Source organism: Pelophylax lessonae (assembly GCF_965119305.1).
Source record: "Pelophylax lessonae genome assembly, chromosome: 4".
NCBI lineage: Eukaryota > Metazoa > Chordata > Amphibia > Anura > Ranidae > Pelophylax > Pelophylax lessonae.
Genome location: NC_138771.1, coordinates 298,747,656 through 298,769,062, shown reverse-complemented (window position 1 = coordinate 298,769,062; position 21,407 = coordinate 298,747,656). Strand labels below are relative to the sequence as shown.

The following is a 21,407-nucleotide window of genomic DNA, read 5'->3' as shown; positions in this document are numbered from 1 at the left end:
TGTATTATGCAGTCCTGTGCCCAGTGCTCTGTGTATTATGTAGTCCTGTGCCCAGCGCTCTGTGTATTATGCAGTCCTGTGCCCAGTGCTCTGTGTATTATGTAGTCCTGTGCCCAGTGCGCTGTGTATTATGCAGTCCTGTGCTTAGTGCTCTGTGTATTATGCAGTCCTGTACCCCGCGCTCTGTGTATTATGTAGTCCTGTGCTCAGCGCTCTGTGTATTATGCAGTCCTGTGCCCCGCGCTCTGTGTATTATGCAGTCCTGTGCCCCGCGCTCTGTGTATTATGCAGTCCTGTGCCCCGCGCTCTGTGTATTATGCAGTCCTGTGCCCCGCGCTCTGTGTATTATGCAGTCCTGTGCCCCGCGCTCTGTGTATTATGCAGTCCTGTGCCCCGCGCTCTGTGTATTATGCAGTCCTGTGCCCCGCGCTCTGTGTATTATGCAGTCCTGTGCCCAGCGCTCTGTGTATTATGCAGTCCTGTGCCCAGCGCTCTGTGTATTATGCAGTCCTGTGCCATTTGCCAATAAAAAAAAAAAGTCCCCGGATTTAATTTAAAAAATCCGGTCTCCTTATTATAGAGACAACAAATGAACTATTAGATGTGACAGGAGATCTCCTGGATCTGTCTCCTCTTAGAGGCAGGGTATAATAGTGATAATATCATTCCTGTTTATAGCTGCTCCTGGAAAACAACTGACTGCAGCCATGAAAAAAAAAATAATACAGCTGCCAGAGATTTCTTTCCCTTATCTATCATGGCCGCCAGTGACTGAGCTATGGGTGACATCATCAGTGTGCTGCCAGCTTCCTGTTGGGTGCACACTCTCACGTGTTTGTGTTTAGCAGGCTGATCAGGAGAGGATGGAGGAAGCTGGGGGTCAGACTGTGAAGCAGCATCGTTCTGCGGAGTTACTGGAAGTTGGTTCTTCACAAGGTGATGACAACTATCGGTGGCAATGTGTTTGTGATAAGAAGTACAAGGCACTTTTGTCTGGCTGATATGGGAGAGGGGGGCAGAGCAAGCATGTTATGATTTGTCTTTTCCCCACCATCTCTCACATTGCTGTTTGTATGGAGATGTTTTTTCTACTTTATTCCTGCCTTCTCATCTAGATAAGTACACACAGTTTAGGAGTTCTTTGTACAAGCTGTAAACACTGATTATTATTTCTTTTGTATCTAAAGTGGAGTTTGCATAGTGCTGTGTATAAGGGACATCCTTCACATATCTATATACACTACACAGTCTAGGTCATATATAAAATGGCAAACAGTGTAGCATGTGTACATAGTCTGGAAAGTTTGGGATGGACTGACTTCTTTATCTGTCATGTACAGTTAGTGCCGGGTCACACAAATTTGCAGCCTGTTCCCGCATCGCAAACGCACATCTGGCAGTTCACACTGCCATATGCGATACGCAGGGGGTGTCAATGAAATGTTAACGACACCCCCAGTTTGATCGCATATCGCAGTGCGATCTGACAGTTCGCACAGGATCAGATCGCACAAGTGTGAACCACTGTGCGATCTGATCCTGATGCGGCTGAAAAAAAGGGTCATGTGCGACTTTTGTATGGGTGCAGTGCGAATTTAGCCATACAAAGTGTATGGCTGAATTCGCACTGCACATCCGATCGCATGTAATGAAGGAGCAGTGCGCTCCGATATTACATGCGATCGCCGCACACGCTATAGTGTGAATCGGCACTTATAAAGAGGACACTCACTCTCTTAAACTTTCTCTAAGTAATATATCACACACACTCACCAGCCACTTTAGTAGGTACACTTTGCTAGTACTGGGTTGGACCTCCTTTTGCCTTCAGAACTGCCTTAATTCTTCATGCCATAGATTCAACAAGGTGTTGGAAACATTCTTTAGAGATTTTGGTCCATAGTGACGTGATGGCATTAAAGCGGTTGTAAACCTAAAATAAAAAATAAAAAAACCTGCAAGACATACTAGCTCATTATGAATTACTTACCTTAGAACGAAGCCCCAAAACGGACCCCCGGACACCGCTGCAGGCACTGACATGATCCCACGGTGTCTCTTCTGGGTTTGGCGGCTCCGCGCTGTGAGTGGCCGGAGCCACGATGACGTCACTCGGGAGTCATTTTCCTGCAAGCTCCCGGAAAGGGAAGCTGAAGGTCCGCCGGACCTTCAGAGCGCATGCGCCGCTCATGTGAGCGGCTGCATGCACTGCAAATATCTCCTAAACCGTGCCGGTTTAGAAGATATTGTACCTACAGGTAAGCCTTATTATAGGCTTACCTGTAGGTAAAAGTGTAAAAAAAGTGGTATACTACCACTTTAAGCAGTTGCTGTAGATTTGTTGGCTGCACATCCATGATGCGAATCTCGCATTCCACCACATCCCAAAGGTGCTCTATTGGACTGAGATCTGGTGACTGTGGAGGCCATTGGAGTACAGTGACCTCGTTGTCATGTTCAAGAAACCAGTTTGCGATGATTTGAGCTTTGTGACATGGTGCATTATCCTGCTGGAAGGAGCCATCAGAAGATGGGTACACTGCAGTCATAAAGGGATGGACATGGTCAGCAACAATACTCAGGTAGGCTGTGGCATTTAAACGATGCTGAATTGGTGCTAAGGAGCCCACCGTGTGCCAGGAAAATATCCCTTATACCACCACCACCTGCCTGAACCGCTGATAGAGGGTGGGATGGATCCATGCTTTCATATTGTTTACGCCAAATTCTGACCCATTTGCATGTCGCAGCTGAAATTGAGACTCATCAGACCAGGCAACAGTTTTTCCAATCTTCTGTTGACCAACTTTGGTGAGCCTGTTGTAGCCTCAGTTTCCTGTTTTTAGCTGACAGGAGTGGCCGCCCAGTGTCGTTTTCTCCTGCTCAAGCCCATCCACTGTAACATGTTTTGGGCATTCAGAAATAATATTCTGCATACCTTGGTTGTAACAAGTGGTTTTTTGAGTTACTGTTGACTTTCTATCGTCTCGGACCATTTAGCCCATTCTCCTCTGACATCAACAAGGCATTTTTGTCCACACAGCTTCCGCTCACTGGATATTTTCTCTTTTTTGGAACATTCTCTGTAAACCCTAGAGATGGTTGTGTTAAAATACCAGTAGATCAGCAGTTTTTGAAATACTCAGACCAGCCCATCTGGAACCAACAGCAATGTTATGTTCAAAGTCACTTAAATCCCCTTTCTTACCCCATTCTGATGCTCAGTGTGAACTTCAGCAAGTCATCTTCACCACGTCTAGATGCCTAAATGCGTTGCTACCATGTGATTGGCTGATTAGCAATTTGTAATGAAACAGGTGTAGCTAATAAGGTAGCTTGTGTGTGTGTGTATAAAATCAAATTTAGCCCCCCAATTTCTTGCTTTACTTTGCCTCCTCGTATACTACTGTTACTCACCCAGGAGTCTGTGGGGCCATCTACCACACATTGCATATATGTAGCAGCACGTCATCAGGGGGCTAGCTGCTGTAACCCAGAAGAGACAGCTGGATCCTGATGATCTACAGCGTCTCACAAAAGTTAGTGCACCTCTTACATTTTTGTAAATATTTTATTATATCTTTTTATGTGACAACACTGAAGAAATTACACTTTGCTACAATGTAAAGTAGTGAGTGTACAGCTTGTATAACAGTGTAAATTTGCTATCCCCACAAAATAACTCAACACACAGCCATTAATGTCTAAACCGCTGGCAACAAAAATGAGTACACCCCTAAGACAAAATGTCCAAATTGAGCCCAACTAGCCATTTTCCCTCCCTGGCGTCATGTGACTCAGTGTTACAAGGTCTCAGGTGTGAATGGGGAGCAGGTGTGTTAAATTTGGTGTTATCGCTCTCACTCTCTTACTGGTCACTGGAAGTTCAACATGGCACCTCATGGCAAAGAACTCTCTGAGGATCTGAGAAAAAGAATTGTTGGTCTACATAAATGTAGCCTAGGCTATAAGAAGATTGCCAAGACCCTGAAACTGAGCTGCAGCACAGTGGCCAAGACCATACAGCGGTTTAACAGGACAAGTTCCACTCAGAACAGGTCTCGTTATGGTCGACAGAAGAGGTTGAGTGCACATGCTCGACGTCATATCCAGAGGTTGTCTTTGGGAAATAGACATATGAATGCTGCCAGCATTGCTGCAGAAGTTGAAAGGGTTGGGGGGGTCAGCCTGTCAGTGCTCAGACCATGCGCCACACACTGCATCAAATTAGTCTGCATGGCTGTCATCCCAGAAGGAAGCCTCTTCTAAAGATGATGCACAAGAAATCCCGCAAATAGTATGCTGAAGACAAGCAGACTAAGGACATGGATTACTGGAACCATGTCCTGTGATCTAATGGGACCAATAAAAGTATTTGGCTCTGATGGTGTCAAGCGTGTGTGGCAGCAACCAGGTGAGGAGTAAAAAGAAAAGAGTGGCTTGCCTACAGTCAAGCATGGTGGTGGGAGTGTCATGGAATGTGGAGGAGCGCAAGTTCTGTAACATCTGTCTGGGAGGAGATAGTAGGGGTGTGTCTTGTGGAGCGCTGTGTGTTTGAATGGATGCACACACAACTGGCCAGGATTGCACACTTTAGTAGATGGCTCACTAAAGGTGGCACCCGCAAACGGGGGGGGGGGGGGGGTTGTGATCAGGGAGTTTGGCGTTAATGGTTCGGGGATGACCAAGGCAAAAGAAAAAAATAATAAATTTTAATGGAAGCAAGCTTTACATATTTAATTCTACACTACCTCAACAGAAGTTGGGGAAAAAAGTTGGGTCTAGTAACACAAGCCCACCTTCTGAAACGTGTTCCAGCTCCTGCTGCCTCTCCCGCTGACTTTACTCCCCCTTGTCAGTGTGACAACATAACATAATGCGTTTTACTTTTCTTCTGTACAGGTAAAGGTCTGTACAACAAGTTACTGATAAATTCAAAGCAGAACAACAAAAATGGATTGTCTTCTCCTATTGTTAGAATGCCACGGAGCAGCGGTAAGTCCTTTTTTTATTTTCATTCTATAACTTAAGTGTATAATTTGTAGTATTTTTTTTCTGCCACTGATAAAAACAGTTGAATTTCTCTTTTATCTCTTATTTTTATTTATAGTATAGTAAGACCCCGTTCACACTGGGGCGACCCGACTTTGCCGGGCGACCTGTGAAGTCGCGGTGCGCAGCTCGCACCGCGACCTTGGAGAGGCCGGCATGGACTTCATTATCATTGAAGTCAATGCAGGCTGCTCCAGGTCGCTCCAAAGAAGCTCCGGACCCTTTTTCTAAGTCGGAGCGACTTGTGTCGCTCCTATTAGAATGGGTCCTGTGCTGCTCTATGGCAGGCGACTTGTCAGGCGACCAGGTCGCCTGACAGGTCGCCCCAGTGTGAATGGGGTCTAAAGGATAAGTTCACCTTTGAAAAAAAATAATAAATGCAAATGTTTTGGAAAGCATCAGCAGATCGTGGGTGCAATGCAGGGCTCCTGCAGCCTGTCGGAGTAAGCTGTCTGCTTAAACCTTTTTACAAGCAGTTACACAATGAGAGGAAGAATCCATGAACCACCTACAGCACCGAAAAGTGCCCTGGTAGTTTGAGAACTACAAAGGCTGTTGGTACTTTAAAATTAACTTACAAAACTCTCTTTTTAAATAGTGACAGCAGGTGCAAGGAGAAGATCCCCGGCCCCCTGTCATTGGGGGGGGGGGGGGGGGGTGTGTATCGGGGACAGGAACAAGAACATGTTCCACCCTAAAAATGGGTAAAAAATGTAACATGTTCCCAAAGGTGAACTTATCCCTTAACCAAAAATGTAATATATTGCAGCTGATAGAAGCTTCAAGTGCTTAGGTGTTTAATAATTTCATTGACCAGAATATTCATTCTGTTTATTGAAATAAAAACAAAAATGCTCACCTGCTTACAGCACCTAGAGGTTACCGCATGTTTAGACCTGTTTACACGCTTCAGGTATTTTTTTTTTTTAATGCTCAAAAGCTCCTCTCCTGAAAGCACAAGTAAATTATTATTTTTTTGCCTGTAAACTCCAATAGTGTGCGTGGACACATAGGGTAACATGAAGGGGAATTTACAGGCAGAGAGAAAAAACAGCTCAGACACCTGCAGAAGCAGCTTTTTTGAGTTGTAGTGTGCATGAGGCCTAGAGTGCCCCCACTCTTGATGAATGAGCACAGGGGACACATTTGTACATCAGCATTGTCAGTTTGAGGGGAGAGGAGTGTTAGATGTATTAGCTGACTTAAAGCGGAGTTCCACCCTAAAAAAAATTTTTGCAGCATCAGTTTGCAAAAAAAAACCTGAAAGAATTGGATAGTTAAATTTTTTTTTTTCCACTTACTTTGTTTTTAATGAAAATAAACTTACCTTCCTTCTTCTTCCTCCTTGTGCGGACACGGCCGCCGACGTCACTTCCTCCTTTGCATTGCGTCCTGGGAGACGAGCGTCCTCAATCCCAGGATGAAATGGGAGTGGCCAGATCACCAGATGCAAAATAGGAGGAAACCCCCCCCCCCCCCCAATGATAATGTGTTTCACACTTGTACAGATAAATAGATATTTGGGTTATACTCTACCGCCCAGTACACCTAGGGGAGTGCGTTGTCTTTCCAGCAAGGACCCCTTTAAAGGTAAGTAGGCAAAGTGTTGTCAGTGCCCGGTATGGCATCAATATGTTGGTGACATCACCCCCTGTTCTGTAGTACCCCCTCACCAGGTGTGTGGGTTTCTTATTTTTTTGTGCGGTCCACTCTAAATCCTCTGGGTCAGTGTCTGGTAAAACAGTTAAAAATACACAAATTTACGGCTGCCACGACGCGTCGACGTAGTCGACAACGTCGACTACAAAAACATTGACGTGCGTGAAAGGCGTCGACGCGTCAACGTGTGACGTCACACGCCCCCTGGCCGGCCGCAGCGCCGCTTCCGGCCGGGAGCAATCAGTGCGCCGCAGCAGAACACCGGGCCCGGGGAGGAGGAGATGCCGCCGTACGAGGGGCTGGGGACGGGGGGAGAGAAGACTGCAGGGAGAGAAGACCGCGGTGGTCATAGACCTGGGAGAGGCATTTACTAAGTGAGTGTCCGGAGTCATATGCTGGGATTGGAATTGGGGTGCATGGGAGACATGGGATCTAATACTGGGGGGACATGGGACCTGTCATTAGAGTCTATTGGACCTGTCAGTGGGGGGTACATGGGGGTCTGCCAGCTGGGGGGTGTGTGGGATCTGTTGTTGGGGATTCATGGAGTCTGCCTGCTGGGGGTGTATAGGATCTGTCATTGGGGTTCATGGGGTCTGTCATTGGGGTTCATGGGGTCTGCTAGCTGGTGGTACATGGGATCTGTCATTGGGGTACATGGGGTCTGTCATTGATTGGGGTTCATGGGGTCTGCTAGCTGATGGTACATGGGATCGGTCATTGGGGTACATGGGGTCTGTCATTGGGGTTCATGGGGTCTGCTAGCTGGTGGTACATGGGATCTGTCATTGGGGTACATGGGGTCTGTCATTGGGGTTCATGGGGTCTGCTAGCTGGTGGTACATGGGATCTGTCATTGGGGTACATGGGGTCTGTCATTGGGGTTCATGGGGTCTGCTAGCAGGTGGTACATGGGATCTGTCATTGGGGTACATGGGGTCTGTCATTGATTGGGGTTCATGGGGTCCGCTAGCTGGTGGTACATGGGATCTGTCATTGGGGTACATGGGGTCTGCCAGCTGGGGGTGTATAGGATCTGTTGTTGGGGTTCATGGGGTCTGCCAGCTGTACTAGGTGAGAGGGCTTACTGAGGGGTCTGCAATGGGAGGGGGGCTTACTAAGTGGTCTGTACTAGGTGGGAGGGCTTACTGAGGGGTCTGCAATGGGAGGGGGGCTTACTAAGTGGTCTGTACTAGGTGGGAGGGCTTACTGAGGGGGTCTGCACTGGGAGGGGGGGCTTACTAAGTGGTCTGTACTAGGTGGGAGGGCTTACTGTGGGGTCTGTACTGGGAGGGGGGCTTACTGAGGGGGTCTGTATTAATTACAGGATTAATTAGCTAATCAAAAAAACAATTAAGCAAAAAAAGAAAACCTTTAAATAATCGTTAGATTAGTCGACTAATCGTAAAAATAATCGATAGATTAGTCGACAGACAAATTAATCGTTGCAGCCCTAAAATAATTTGGCACATTAGTTCTAATGACAATCACACAATAGATGTAGTCCTATATGGATGATGGAAACAAACAAATGTTTATCTTGTCTTTTGTTGTCACAGTACTTGACCGAGTCCAGAGTTTCCTGCCTCAGATGGCCTCAGCCAATGAAAAACTCAGCAAAGAAATTGGAACTTGTCCAGCTGGGACCTATGACATAGAGAATGTTGAAGATCAGGAGAAGATCATTGAAATGGCAAGGATGATACTTTTCTAATCAGTAGTTACTTGCATGTAAACTTTTCATTTTGATTGAATGATGGGTAATTGGGAAAGCTAGAAAATACAGTAATGCTGGTTTCACACTGGTGCAAACACGGACATTGCATGTGATTTGCACCGCATTGCTGTACAGATCATACACAATGTCTGTGCGATGCGAATTCAGCCATACAAACTGGCAGAAATTGTATTCGCACCAAAATGATGCAGAACCTTATTTTTGGTTTGCACTGTAATCGGATCCCATTGGTGTGTGATTCCTGTACCATTTAATGATTTGCACTGCGATCTGCGAACCGATCTAGGGGTGTCGATAACTTTCTGTTGACACTCACAGCGGTTTCGCAGATGGCAGTGTTAACTGCCTGTGAGGGACATGCGATGCAGGAACCTGCACAGGAATCGTGCTGGTTCCCGCATTGCATATGTGTGAACCCCTCCTTGTCAATGTTGTAAATGTCCATCAAAGCTCCTTTCCTCTCTCAATATCCCCCGCCCCCCTTTTTTTACAGGGTTTACACTGCTTTTATCTCAATAAGTAGGATAGATATAGGCATATTTCAGGATTTTCATGTGTTCAGTGCCTAAATCCCTTTGCATATGGCCACCAATAGGAGAACTAGCATTAATACCATGAAAACCCATTGCTTAATGAAAGTATGCTGAGACAATATCTGAGGTTTATGTCCGTTTAAACCCTTTCTCCTAAAAGCTAAGGTTATAGTAAATATAAGATGGTGCAAAAGGTCTTCTGTTTAAAACATATAGTATAGGGTATGGTTTATGTTCAGTACATAAACCATCAATAATTATGTTGATTAAAAAATAAATCCTTGTCACCTGGCTGTAACAAGACATTTTTCACTTTTTTTAAAAAGCCAATTAATAATTGATGGTATCAACCAGAGCGAAGTCTAAAAACCACATAGGACCGTCTAGTAAAATATACCTTTTAACCACTTGCCGACCAGCCGCCGTACTTATACGGTGGCAGGTTCGGGTCTGTCCCGCGAAACATCGTACCTGTACATCGTTTCGCAAGACCGTTAGTGGGGGCGCTGATTGGCTCCCCCGAAGCCAATCAAAATACATATTGGCCTAAAATGAAGAAAACATTTTATTTTAAAAAAAAAATAATTTATTGGGAATATTTTATAGCAGAAAGTAAAAAATAGTTTTTTGTTTTATATTTTTTTTCCCAGAGTTGTTGCTCTTTTTTTTGTTTATAACGCAAAAAATAAAAATCGCAGAGGTGATCAAATACCACCAAAAGAGAGCTCTATATGTGGGAAAAAAAAAAAAAAAAGACATCAATTTTATTTGGGTACAGCGTCACACGACAATGCAATTGTCAGTTAAAATAATGCAGTGCCGTATCGCAAAAAATGGCCTGGCCATTAAAACCTTCCGGTCCAGAAGTGGTTAATATCTAACTTTAAAGAGGACTTGTACTGTGGAAACTGTACCTTGAATAGCCAAGCAAAGGGAAAAGGACTAGTCATAAGTATTGCCTGTAGGCTCTGTACAGCCAGTCTTTTGTCCTGACTTGCCTTTTCTTGTTCCTCCACTGTATCTCTGTGTGGAAGCTAACAGCTTGGTAGAGGAGTAGGGTTTTGCTTATTAGAACTAATGACTGGCAATCTGAAGACATATGGGAAAATATTCAGGAAGCAACAGGAGAGGTACAGAAAGAGAATAAAGCAGACGTAGGGAGTGTTCTTGCAGTACAGCTTCCTTTCCAGCAAGGAGAACAGTGAACCACACAGTAATGACATTACCAAATCTTTTGAGACTCCCAGCTAGAGACAGCAGTGCATTAGATTATCTCACACTGCAGATATGCAGTTATTAGGCCAGAACGGGGGTGCCCGGGCTGTCATGTACCAGGAGATTAGATTTTTTAGAGGGTACTGTTTAGAATCTATTGACATCTCCAGATTTTCCATATAACATGGTAAGCGCAGCTCCACAATATTGTTTTTTTATTTTTTTTTAGCATGAATAAAGTGTAACAGAAATCTCCCAAATATGGTTCAAAATAAAATGCCGACAATCTGTGCTTAAAACAAAAAATTAGTATAATTCATCCTCTGTAACCTTACATTGTACTGCAAGAGTGTTGTACCTGTGATCAGCAACAAAAAGGATTAAACATTAAAGCGTTTCTAAAACCATAATTTTTTTAAAATTCAAATAACCATGTTCTTTTCGCCTGGTATTGCGCAGAATGACCCCCGCACCTCCTGGGGTTCCCCGCCTGCACTCTCAGCTCCTCCTCTAACCTGCCTGCCTCCATAGCTAGTTGCTTTCTATGGAGGCTGATACGTACACACGCTCGAGCCGGGCTGTGTGTGTATCCTGAGCTTGGCCCTACCCCCTGCTCAAAGGATTTGACTGACAGCAGCAGGAGCCCTTGGTTCCCATTGCTACCCAATCCTTCTGTGAGAAGAAAGACCGGGAAGAAGAACTGCAGCGGAGCACGGCGCTGGATTTATACAGGACTCGGGTAAGTGTTTAGGGCGGGTGGGCACAGCAAGTTGGTAAAACATTATTATTTTTATTTTTTTTTACCTTAAAGTGGTTCTAAACTCTTAGGCTCCATGTACACGGGACGTTAGAAAAAAACGTGCTGCAAAGCTAGTTCTGACGCCGGAAAAAACAGCTGTTAAACGTGCTTTCAGTAGCTTTTTCCATTGGCATTATTGCACGTTTGGCCACGTTGCTTTTAGCAGCGTTTTTTCTGCCTCCATTCAAAATCAATGGTTCCCTATGGAAGTCGCACCGCAAGTCGGACCAGAATGATCCGACTTGCGGCGCGACTTGCGCTGTGAGAATCTTGAGGGGGAACTCTACGACAAAAATGGGAAAATAACTGCGTGGGGGTCCCCCCCCAGGTTCCAAACAAGGCCCTTCGGGTCTGGTATGGAATTTGAGGGTAGCCCCACGCCGAAAAAACGGCGTGGGGTCCCCCCCAAAATCCATACCAGACCCTTATCCAAGCACGCAGCCCGGTAGGGCAGGAAGGGGGAGGGGACGTACGAGCGGCCCCACCCCCCTGGACCATACCAGGCCACATGCCCTCAACATGGGGGGGGCGGGGTGTTGGTGCTTTGGGGCAGGGGGAGCTCTGCACCCCCCACCTCAAAGCACCTTGCCCCCATGTTGATGGGGACAAGGGCCTCATCCCCACAACCCTGGCCGGTGGTTGTGGGGGTCTGCGGGCAGGGGGCTCATCGGAATCTCATCGGGGGCCCCCCAGATCCCGGACCCCCTCCCTATGTGAATGGGTATGGGGTACACTGTACCACTACCCATTCACCCCATAAAAGGCAGTGTATGTAAATAACGACAGGAGACGTTTTGAAAAGTTTATTAAAAATCTTCATCCGGACTTCTCCGCTCTGGTCTTCTCCCTCTCCACTCTTCTTGTCTTCTGCTCTTTTGCTGTCCACTCTTCTGCTCTTTTGCCCTCTGCTCTTCTTCTTCCTCCGGTCCTCCTCCGACGCTGTCCCCCGTGATCATGCCGGTCTCTGCAGCTTGTTATATACCCATTAGGGGCGTGGCCTCCCGATGGTGTCATCGGGAGGCCCCGTCCCTCATGCCTAATGGCTATATAACAAGCTGCAGAGACTGGCATAATCACCGGGGACAGCGTCGGAGGAGGACCGGAGGAAGAAGAGGAGAAGAGCGGACAGCAAAAGAGCAGAAGACAAGAAGAGCTGAGAGGGAGAAGACCAGAGCAGGAGAAGTCCGGATGAAGATTTTTAATAAACTTTTCAAAACGTCTCCTGTCGTTATTTACATACACTGCCTTTTATGGGGTGAATGGGTAGGGGTACAGTGTACCCCATACCCATTCACATACAGAGGGGGTCTGGGATCTCGGGGGGCCAGGGTTGTGGGGATGAGGCCCTTGTCCCCATCAACATGGGGGCAAGGTGCTTTGAGGTGGGGGGTGCAGAGCTCCCCCTGCCCCAAAGCACCAACACCCCCCCCCCCCCATGTTGAGGGCATGTGGCCTGGTATGGTCCAGGGGGGTTGGGGCCGCTCACTCGTCCCCTCCCCTTCCTGCCTTACTGGGCTGCGTGCTCGGATAAGGGTCTGGTATGGATTTTGGGGGGGACCCCACGCCATTTTTCTCGGCGTGGGGCTACCCTAAAATTCCATACCAGACCCGAAGGGCATGGTTTGGAACCTGGGGGGACCCCCACGCAGTTTTTTTTTTTTTTTTCCCATTTTTGGCGTGGAGTTCCCCCTCAAGATTTTCACAGCGCAAGTCGCGCCGCAAATCGGATCAGAATGCGACTTCCATTCAAATCAATAGGCTCCCATAGGGAACCATTGATTTTGAATGGAAGAAAAAAAAACGTATAACGTGGCTGAACGTACTTCATCACGTTCGGTCCCGTTTTTGCGTTTGAAACGCCGGGAAACACACGTTCGAATGCAAATAATTGCGTTCCAAAAAACGCCCCTGAACTCAACTGCCTGCAAATGACTAAACGACCCTGTGTACATGGACAGATAAGATAACATGCAAGTGGGTTCAGGGGTTTCTGAAAAAAACGCCCAACTGCTCCTAAACGGCCATTTACAACGTCCCGTGTACATGGAGCCTTACATGTACCCAGTGAAGCAACCGGCTTTGGGTGATACACAGTAATGAAACAAATCCTCTTACATGAGTTGTGCCTGTTTTTATCAGCAGTCTTCTCTTCTTTACATTTGATCAAAGTCCAGAATTTATAAGCTTGTCTGAGCGTTTAGAAAAAAGGGAAGAAGAGCTGAAGTTACACTGTGCAGAGCTCAGTAAGAAGAGTTCTGAGAGTTGATTGGAAAGAAGGGACATACACCCCTCCACACTGGAACAGGGCTGAGGCTATCAATCACCTGAAGATCCCTCCCCTGATACTTTGTTTTTTCTTGGTGTCTGCAAAACGTGTCAGAAATAATTCCTGCTAATAGCAGAGGAACAAAGCAGCAGAGAGAAATGCTCTTAATTGAGACAAGTACATACTTTAAAGGGAAATGCCTTGTTCATATTTCATGTCTGAGGTTTACAACTGCTTTAATGCATGGAATGCATTAAGGTAAAAAATGTTTTAGCTTTAGAACCACTTTACGGGCTAGTTCACACTATTATGCTACGGAAATGAGCAGTATGGCACATTACCTACACCTTCCTAACCCTAATCCATTGCATTCAGGCACCGCGTCTGTGCTGCAACAGGCTACAAACATAGCAATTGATGACCAGGCCATATTTTGCGATTCGGCACTGCGTTACTTTAATGGACAAATGCGCTGTTGTGCAACACTGTACCCAAATAAAATTGATGTCCTTTTTTCCCCACCAATAGAGATTTCTTTTGGTGGTATTTGATCACCTGTGCGTTTTTTTTTTTTCTTTGCGCACTATAAACAAAAAAGCGACAATTCTAAAAAAAAAAAAAACAATATTTTTCACATTCTGCTATATAACATTCCCCAAAAATGTTGTTACACATTTTAGGGCAATTTGTTTTCTGCTACATATTTTTGGTAAAAAAAAAATCGCAATAAGCTAAGCTCTTAACGAGCAGGGCCCTCTACTTCCTCCTGTATTGAACTGTATTGTAACTGTATTGTCTTCCCTCACATTGTAAAGCGCTGCGCAAACTGTTGGCGCTATATAAATCCTGTATAATAATAAGCCTATTTTGATTGGTTTGCGCAAAAGTTATCGCATCTATTAACTATGGGAAAGATTTATGTCCTTTTTTATTATTTGTTTTTTTTTTTACTAGTAATGGCGGCGATCTGCAATTTTTATTTATTTTTTTTGCAGCAGACAGATCGGACCCCTGCCTGACATTTTTGACACTTTTGGGGGGACCAGTGACATTACTACAGTAATCAGTGCTAAAAATATACACGGCTACTGTAATAATGACAGGGAAGGGGTTAACACAGTAAGTGATCAAGGGGTTAAATGTGTACTTAGGGGCGTGTTTCTAACTGTGGGGGCGTGGCTTTTGAAATGATCAGAGACCTGTGTTCCTATATAGCCAGATCACAGGCGCTCAGTTATCATTGTAGAAAGAAGAAAGGTAAGCTGTGTTTACTACAGCTGACCATTCGTCTCTCTGAGGGGAGCGATTGCGGGTGTCAGATGGCAATCGGAGCCACCTGCCCTGAGCATCAGCATCCCTGCTGCCGAGTGGGGGCGGGAGCGTGCCGCCACTGGGGCGTGCTCGCCCCCTAGCTGCAGGTGCGTGACCGACGTATACCTACATCGGTTCGTGCAGGAGGGCCGCCGGGAAGTGGTTAATGTGCATGTGTTGCCACACAAATGTGAGCCCGTCCTGAAGTGCACTTTTCTATCCTTCTAAAAAAATGTACTTTAAATAAAACTACATCCATGAACAAATATGTAATATATTTCAGCTTACCAGCCTTTAAATGCATTGGTTGCATTCGTTTTCAGTAGGCACAGAATTGTGTTGATCTTGCCGGAAATGCAGTGTCCCTGTTACTGCCTTTAAGGTCAACATCAAGCATAAAACAATGTTATCTTTCCTTTGTAAATTATTAATTGCCCCATCCCCTATGTAATCTTCAGACTTAAAATTATTTTTTGAATGTGCAAAATAAACCAAGAAAAAAGCACTCTGGCAGAGAAAAGGTTATTATTATGGCCTACAAACGCAAGACTCCATAGTAGCAGTTTTGAGTTTTGGATAGAGTGATAAAATATTAGAACCTCTGTTAATTTTACATTGCTGACTGCTGACCTTGCTCAAGAAATTCTCCCTTACTACCTGACAACAACTGAGGAAAATGGCTGTACCTAGAAAACGGATCGCAATAAAAGCCTGAGGTTTTAACCATTTTCAAACTCTACTGAAAAACAGATGTTTTTAATGCGATCTGTGTCTCCATTGGAAATGTACCCCCTTCACACCTTGGGGGAGAGTTACTAAAACTGGTGCAGCTGTGCATGGTAACCAATCAGCTTCTAGGTTTTAGGCCCCTTTGATACCAGCCTACTGATCGGACCAGCCATTGTTCTCTATGGAGTGGAAGATCTCAGTGGACATTTGTCCGCTGATACCCACCAGCATCCAATCCGGTCTGATAAAAACAGACGCATGGGATCTGTTCCCTATCCTTCCTGTGGACAGTCGTACAGTCCATTTTCATCCGACTGCCCCATAGAGAACAGGGGGCTGTGTCTATGTCCACTCTGCATAGTGGAGCGGACACAGACCTGTCCTCCACATGCTCAGCAGGGATCAGCGGAAAGATCCCCTTGACAGATTCTACTCCGCCTGAAAGGGGCCTTCTTGTCAAAAGCTTAACTGAACAAGCTGAAGTTAGAAGCTGATAGGATAGCATGCACAACTGCACAAGATTCTGTGTGCACCAGCTTAAGTAAATTTCCGCCCTGTCGACAAAACAGGATATGAGGGAAATCTTTTGTAATATTGAATATGTCACTAATGTTGAACTTCTGTGTGCAGGATGTGGCCTTGGTTGAACTGAACAGTTCTGACTCCAGTGAAGAGGAGGAAGAGAGCAGTTCAGATGAAAGCTCTGCCAGTGACCCAGACAATGAAGAAATAACAGAAAACAATATCAGACTGAGCCAAAGAAGAAAGAAAGCTAAAATAGAAGTCTTGAATCCAAGTACCCAACTGAAACCGAGTTAATAGGACCATTTAGTGTGTATAATACCAAGGACAGTGCAATGTTTTAGTCAGGAAAGCGTTACAAGGGAGCCCCGGTGTGGGGTGAACAAATGTTAGGAAAGTCCTATCCAATCAAGACGAGTGTCTCAGACGTTGATTTGTAAACATGTACCCCAATATGCAGGAATTACGCTGTGAAATGTTATGAATATATTTTTTACAATGCATGTATCATTTCAAAGTTGGAATATCTGTATGCTTTTCATAAAAGTATATATACACGTATACACCCACTGCTGACATGTCATTGTCAGGTTGCTTCTGGAGCATTAAACCTTCTACTTGTTTCTAATCTGTATGGAATTCTGATGATAACATTTCTGTGTTGAGCTCCTTTGTGCTGCTACAGGGTGTCCCCACTAATGCTGGGTAAAATCATGTTATATTATGAACAATGCACTATGAGTGTTGGTATATCCCAAGATGGCATAAGTGGGCAGAAACTGACAGGTCTCACTACAGACATTCCAAGAGATAGAAAAAAAAAAAAAAAACATTAGGATGATTCCACTCACTGAAAAATCACTATTTGGTATACCCTTCAAGGGAATTTTGTGTGGAATTATACATTTACCTTAAATTTAGATGTTTTACATGTATTATTAAAAAAAATATTGTGGCATGAGCAAAATTTGGTGTTTCAGAATGTGCTTGGAGCAGTAGTGTTCTTTTTATTTATTTATTTTTGTTACATTTACAACTTTGGCTGGCCACATAATTGCTTTTGACTTGGAATCATTTATCCAAGGGGTCCTATACCTTTCAGTGTGTGTGTGTGTGTGTGTGTGTGTGTGTGTGTGTGTGTGTGTGTGTGTGTGTGTATGTATATATATAATATATATATATCCTTCCTTTTTTTTTTTTTTTTTTTCTCCCTGCTTCTTATGCCACCATATGTTAACACCCTTTAAGGCCAGTACACACTGTAAGAAAATCAGGCAAACCTTTTCGTCCAAAGAATTTTCGTATAGTGTGTACACAACTTTCCACAGCCAACTCAGAATTTTCGTACAAAAATTCTCAAAGGGACAAAGGCCAATTTTTCTCGTACGGATAAAAAAAACGATTTTCGTTTTTAACCACTTTACCACCGGAGGATTTTGCTGTCTTCCGTCCAGACCACTTTTTGTGCTTCGGCACTGTGCGACTTTAACTGACAATTGTGCGGTCATGCAATGTGGTACCCAAAAGAAATTTACGTCCTTTTTTTCCCACAAATAGAGCTTTCTTTTGGTGGTATTTGATCACCTCTGCGCTTTTTATTTTTTGCGATATTAATAAAAAAAGAGCGAAAATTTTGCAAAAAAATGACATTTTCAACTTTGTCTTTTAAAAAATATCCAATATACTCAATTTATGTCATTTTTTTTGGCCAAAATATATTTAGCTACATGTCTTTGACAAAAAAAAATTCAATGAGCGTATTTTTATTGGTTTGCGCAAAAGTTATAGCGTCTACAAACTATGGTGTAAATACTGAAATTTTACGCAGCTTTAATTTCTGACTGCCTATCTCAATTCATGAAGTGCTAAAATGGCAGGGCAGTACAAGACCCCCCCAAATTACCACTTTTTGGAAAGTAGACATCCTAAGGAATGTTCTGAGAGGCATGTTGAGCTCATTGAATATTTAATTTTTTTGTCACAGGTGTTTGAAAAATGACTAAAAAAAAAAAAATTTTTTTTTTTAACACAAAGTTGTCACTAAAAGATACATTTCTCACACATGCCATGGGTATATGTGTAATTACACCCCAAAATATATTCTGCTGCTTCTCCTGAGTACAGGGATACCCCATATGTGAGACTTTTTGGGAGCCTAGCTGTGTACGGGACCCCGAAAATCAATCTCCATCTTTAGGTTTTCTAATGGCGTAAATTTTTGATTTTACTCCTCACTACCCATCACAGTTTCGGAGGCCCTGAAATTTCAAGATAGCACAAAACCCCCCAAATGACCCCATTTTGCAAAGTAGACACCCCAAGCTATTTGCTGAGAGGCATGGTGAGTCCATGGAATATTTTATATTTTGCCACAAGTTTTGGGAAAATTACAATTTATTTATTTTTTAACACAAAGTTGTCACTAAAAAAGATAAATTTCTCACACATGACATGGGTATATGTGGAATGACACCCCAAAATACATTCTGCCGCTTCTCCTCAGTATGGGGATACCCCATGTGTGAGACTTTTTGGGAGCCTAGCTGTGTACGGGACCCCGAAAATGAATCTCCATCTTTAGGTTTTCTAATGGTGTAAATTGTTGATTTCACTCCTGACTACCCATCACAGTTTCGGAGGCCCTGAAATTTCAAGATAGCACAAAACCCCCCCCAAATGACCCCATTTTGCAAAGTAGACACCCCAAGCTATTTGCTGAGAGGCATGGTGAGTCCATGGAATATTTTATATTTTGCCACAAGTTCCGGGAAATATATTATTATTATTTTTTTTTTTGTTTTTTTACACAAAGTTGTCACTAAATGATATATTGCTCACACATGCCATGGGTATATGTGAAATGACACCCCAAAATACATTCTGCTGCTTCTCCTGAGTACAGGGATACCACATGTGTGAGACTTTTTTGCAGTCTAGCCGAGTACAGGTCCTCGAAAGCCAACCCCCACTTTCAGGCTTTCCAAGGGCGTAAATTGTTGATTTCACTCCTGACTACCTATCACAGTTTCGGAGGCCATGAAATGCCAAGACAGCACAACCCCCCCCCCCCCCCCCCAAATGACCCCTTTTCGGAAAGTAGACACCCTAAGCTATTTGCAGAGAGGCATGTTGAGTGTTTTGCAGATCTCACTTTTTGGAAAGTTTTGGAAATTGAAAAAAGAGGAAAAAAAATGCATTTTCCTGTTTTTTCTTCATTTTCCAAAAAAAATGAGAGATGCAAAATACTCACCATGCCTCTCAGCAAATAGATTGGAGTGTCTACTTTGCAAAATGGGGTCATTTGGGGGGATTTTGTGCCATCTTGGCGTTTCATGGCCTTCAAAAGTGTGATAGGTAGTAAGGAGTGAGATCAACAATTTACGCCCTTAGAAAGCCTGAAGGTGGGGAGTGGATTTCCGGGTCCTGTACGTGGCTAGACTGCAAAAAAGTCTCACACATGGGGTATCCCTGTACTCAGGAGAAGCAGCAGAATGTATTTTGGGGTGTCATTTCGCATATACCCATGGCATGTGTGAGCATTATATCATTTACTGACAACTTTGTGTAAAAAAAAAAAAAAAAAAAAAAAATAATTTTCCTGAAACTTGTGGCAAAATATAAAATATTCCATGGATTTATCATGCCTCTCATCTAATAGCTTGGAGTGTCTACTTTGCAAAATGGGGTCATTTGGGGGGGTTTTGTGCCATTTTGGCATTTCATGGCCTTCAAAAGTGTGATAGGTGGTAAGGAGTGAGATCAACAATTTACGTCCTTAGAAAGCCTGAAGGTGGGGAGTGGTTTTCCGGGTCCTGTACGCGGCTAGACTGACAAAAAGTCTCACATATGGGAAATCCTTGTACTCAGGAGAAGCAGCAGAATGTATTTTGGGGTGTCATTTCACATATACCCATGACATGTGTGAGCATTATATCATTTACTGACAACTTTGTGTAAAAAAAAAAAAAAAAAAAATAATAATTTTCCTGAAACTTGTGGCAAAATATAAAATATTCCATGGACTCATCATGCCTCTCATCTAATAGCTTGGAGTGTCTACTTTGCAAAATGGGGTCATTTGGGGGGGTTTTGTGCCATTTTGGCATTTCATGGCCTTCAAAAGTGTGATAGGTAGTAAGGAGTGAGATCAACAATTTACGCCCTTAGAAAGCCAGAAGGTGCGGATTGGTTTTCCGGGTCCTGTACGCGGCTAGACTGACAAAAAGTCTCACACATGGGGTATCCCTGTACTCGGGAGAAGCAGCAGAATGTATTTTGGGGTGTCATTTCACATATACCCATGGCATGCGTGAGCAATATATTATTTAGTGACAACTTTGTGTAAAAAAAAAAAACAAATTGTCATTTTCCTGAAACTTAGGGCAAAATATAAAATACTCCATGGACTCAATATGCCTCTCAGCAAATAGCTTTGGGTGTCTACTTTCCAAAAAGGGGTAATTTGGGGGGTGTTTGAACAGTCCTGGCATTTTATGCTCAATTTTAGCAACACATCACCCTCTCTTCTAACCACTTGAAAACCAAGCCTTTTCTGTGAGTTTTTGTTTACATGAAAAAATATTTTTTTTCACAAGAAAATTACTTTGAACCCCCAAACATTATATATTTTTTTAAAGCAGAGGCCCTACAGAACAAAATGGTGGATGTTGCAATTTTTTTTGTTACACGGTATTTGCGCACACTTTTTCCAAACGCAATTTTTGCGTAAAAAAAACACCTTTTTTATATTTAATGCAGAAATACACTATATAATTCCAAATTGTTTGGTAAAATTTAAAAGATGATCTTATGCCGAGTTCATAGACACCTAACATGACATGCTTTAAAAATTGCGCACGCCCGTGCCGCGGCAACAAACTACGTACGGTTTTAAAAGTCTTTACAGGTTACCACTTTGGACTTACAGAGGAGGTCTACCACAAGAATTACTGCCCTCGACCTGGCGTTCGCGGCGATACCTCACATGCATGCTGAAATTGCGGTTTACATATGACACTAGACCAACGCTTGTGCGCGCAAGCACGGGGGGACAGGGGGGCTTGATTTTTTTTTTTTTTTCTTTTTCTTTTTTAATTTGCTTTCTTATGTTATTTTGACACCTTTTCTTTCATTTTTTTTTTTCTTTAATCATTTTTATTGTTATCACGGTGAATTTAAATTTCCTCTATGATAGCAATCTGTAGTGACAGGTACTCTTTTTAAAAAAATATTGGGGTCTTTTAGACTCTAGATCTTTCCTCTGACCTTAACGCATCGGACCATACCAAAATTGGTGTGATAAAATACTTTCCCAATTTCCCAATGGCGCTGTTTATTTCTGGCGAAACAGAAGTCATGAAATGCTCGTAGCCTCCGGCATCTTAGGCCATAGAGATGATTGGAGCCATTCTCATCTCCAATCAGCTCTATGGTTAGATAATTGAACCACCGGCTGCACTCTCGGGTTAACCGGTGGGACAGGAGAGCCCGAGAAAAACCGTGGAAGGCAGCGGAAGGCGGCAGGAGGGGGGGGGGAGTCCCCTCCCACTGCATGTAAAAGCAGTCTAGCGGCCAATTATCCGC

General features: G+C 43.9%; 1 protein-coding gene across 1 annotated transcript; it reads left to right on the top strand.

Moving 5' to 3' along the window:
• The first annotated feature begins 816 nt into the window (after positions 1-816).
• On the top strand, positions 817-16,236 carry NOPCHAP1 (NOP protein chaperone 1). Its single transcript, XM_082256844.1, has 4 exons — positions 817-936; positions 4,903-4,995; positions 8,271-8,404; positions 15,933-16,236. Exons 1-4 carry the CDS (start codon positions 864-866, stop codon positions 16,119-16,121), a joined length of 489 nt encoding a protein of 162 aa, XP_082112970.1. The 5' UTR covers positions 817-863; the 3' UTR covers positions 16,122-16,236.
• The last annotated feature ends 5,171 nt before the right edge of the window (positions 16,237-21,407 follow it).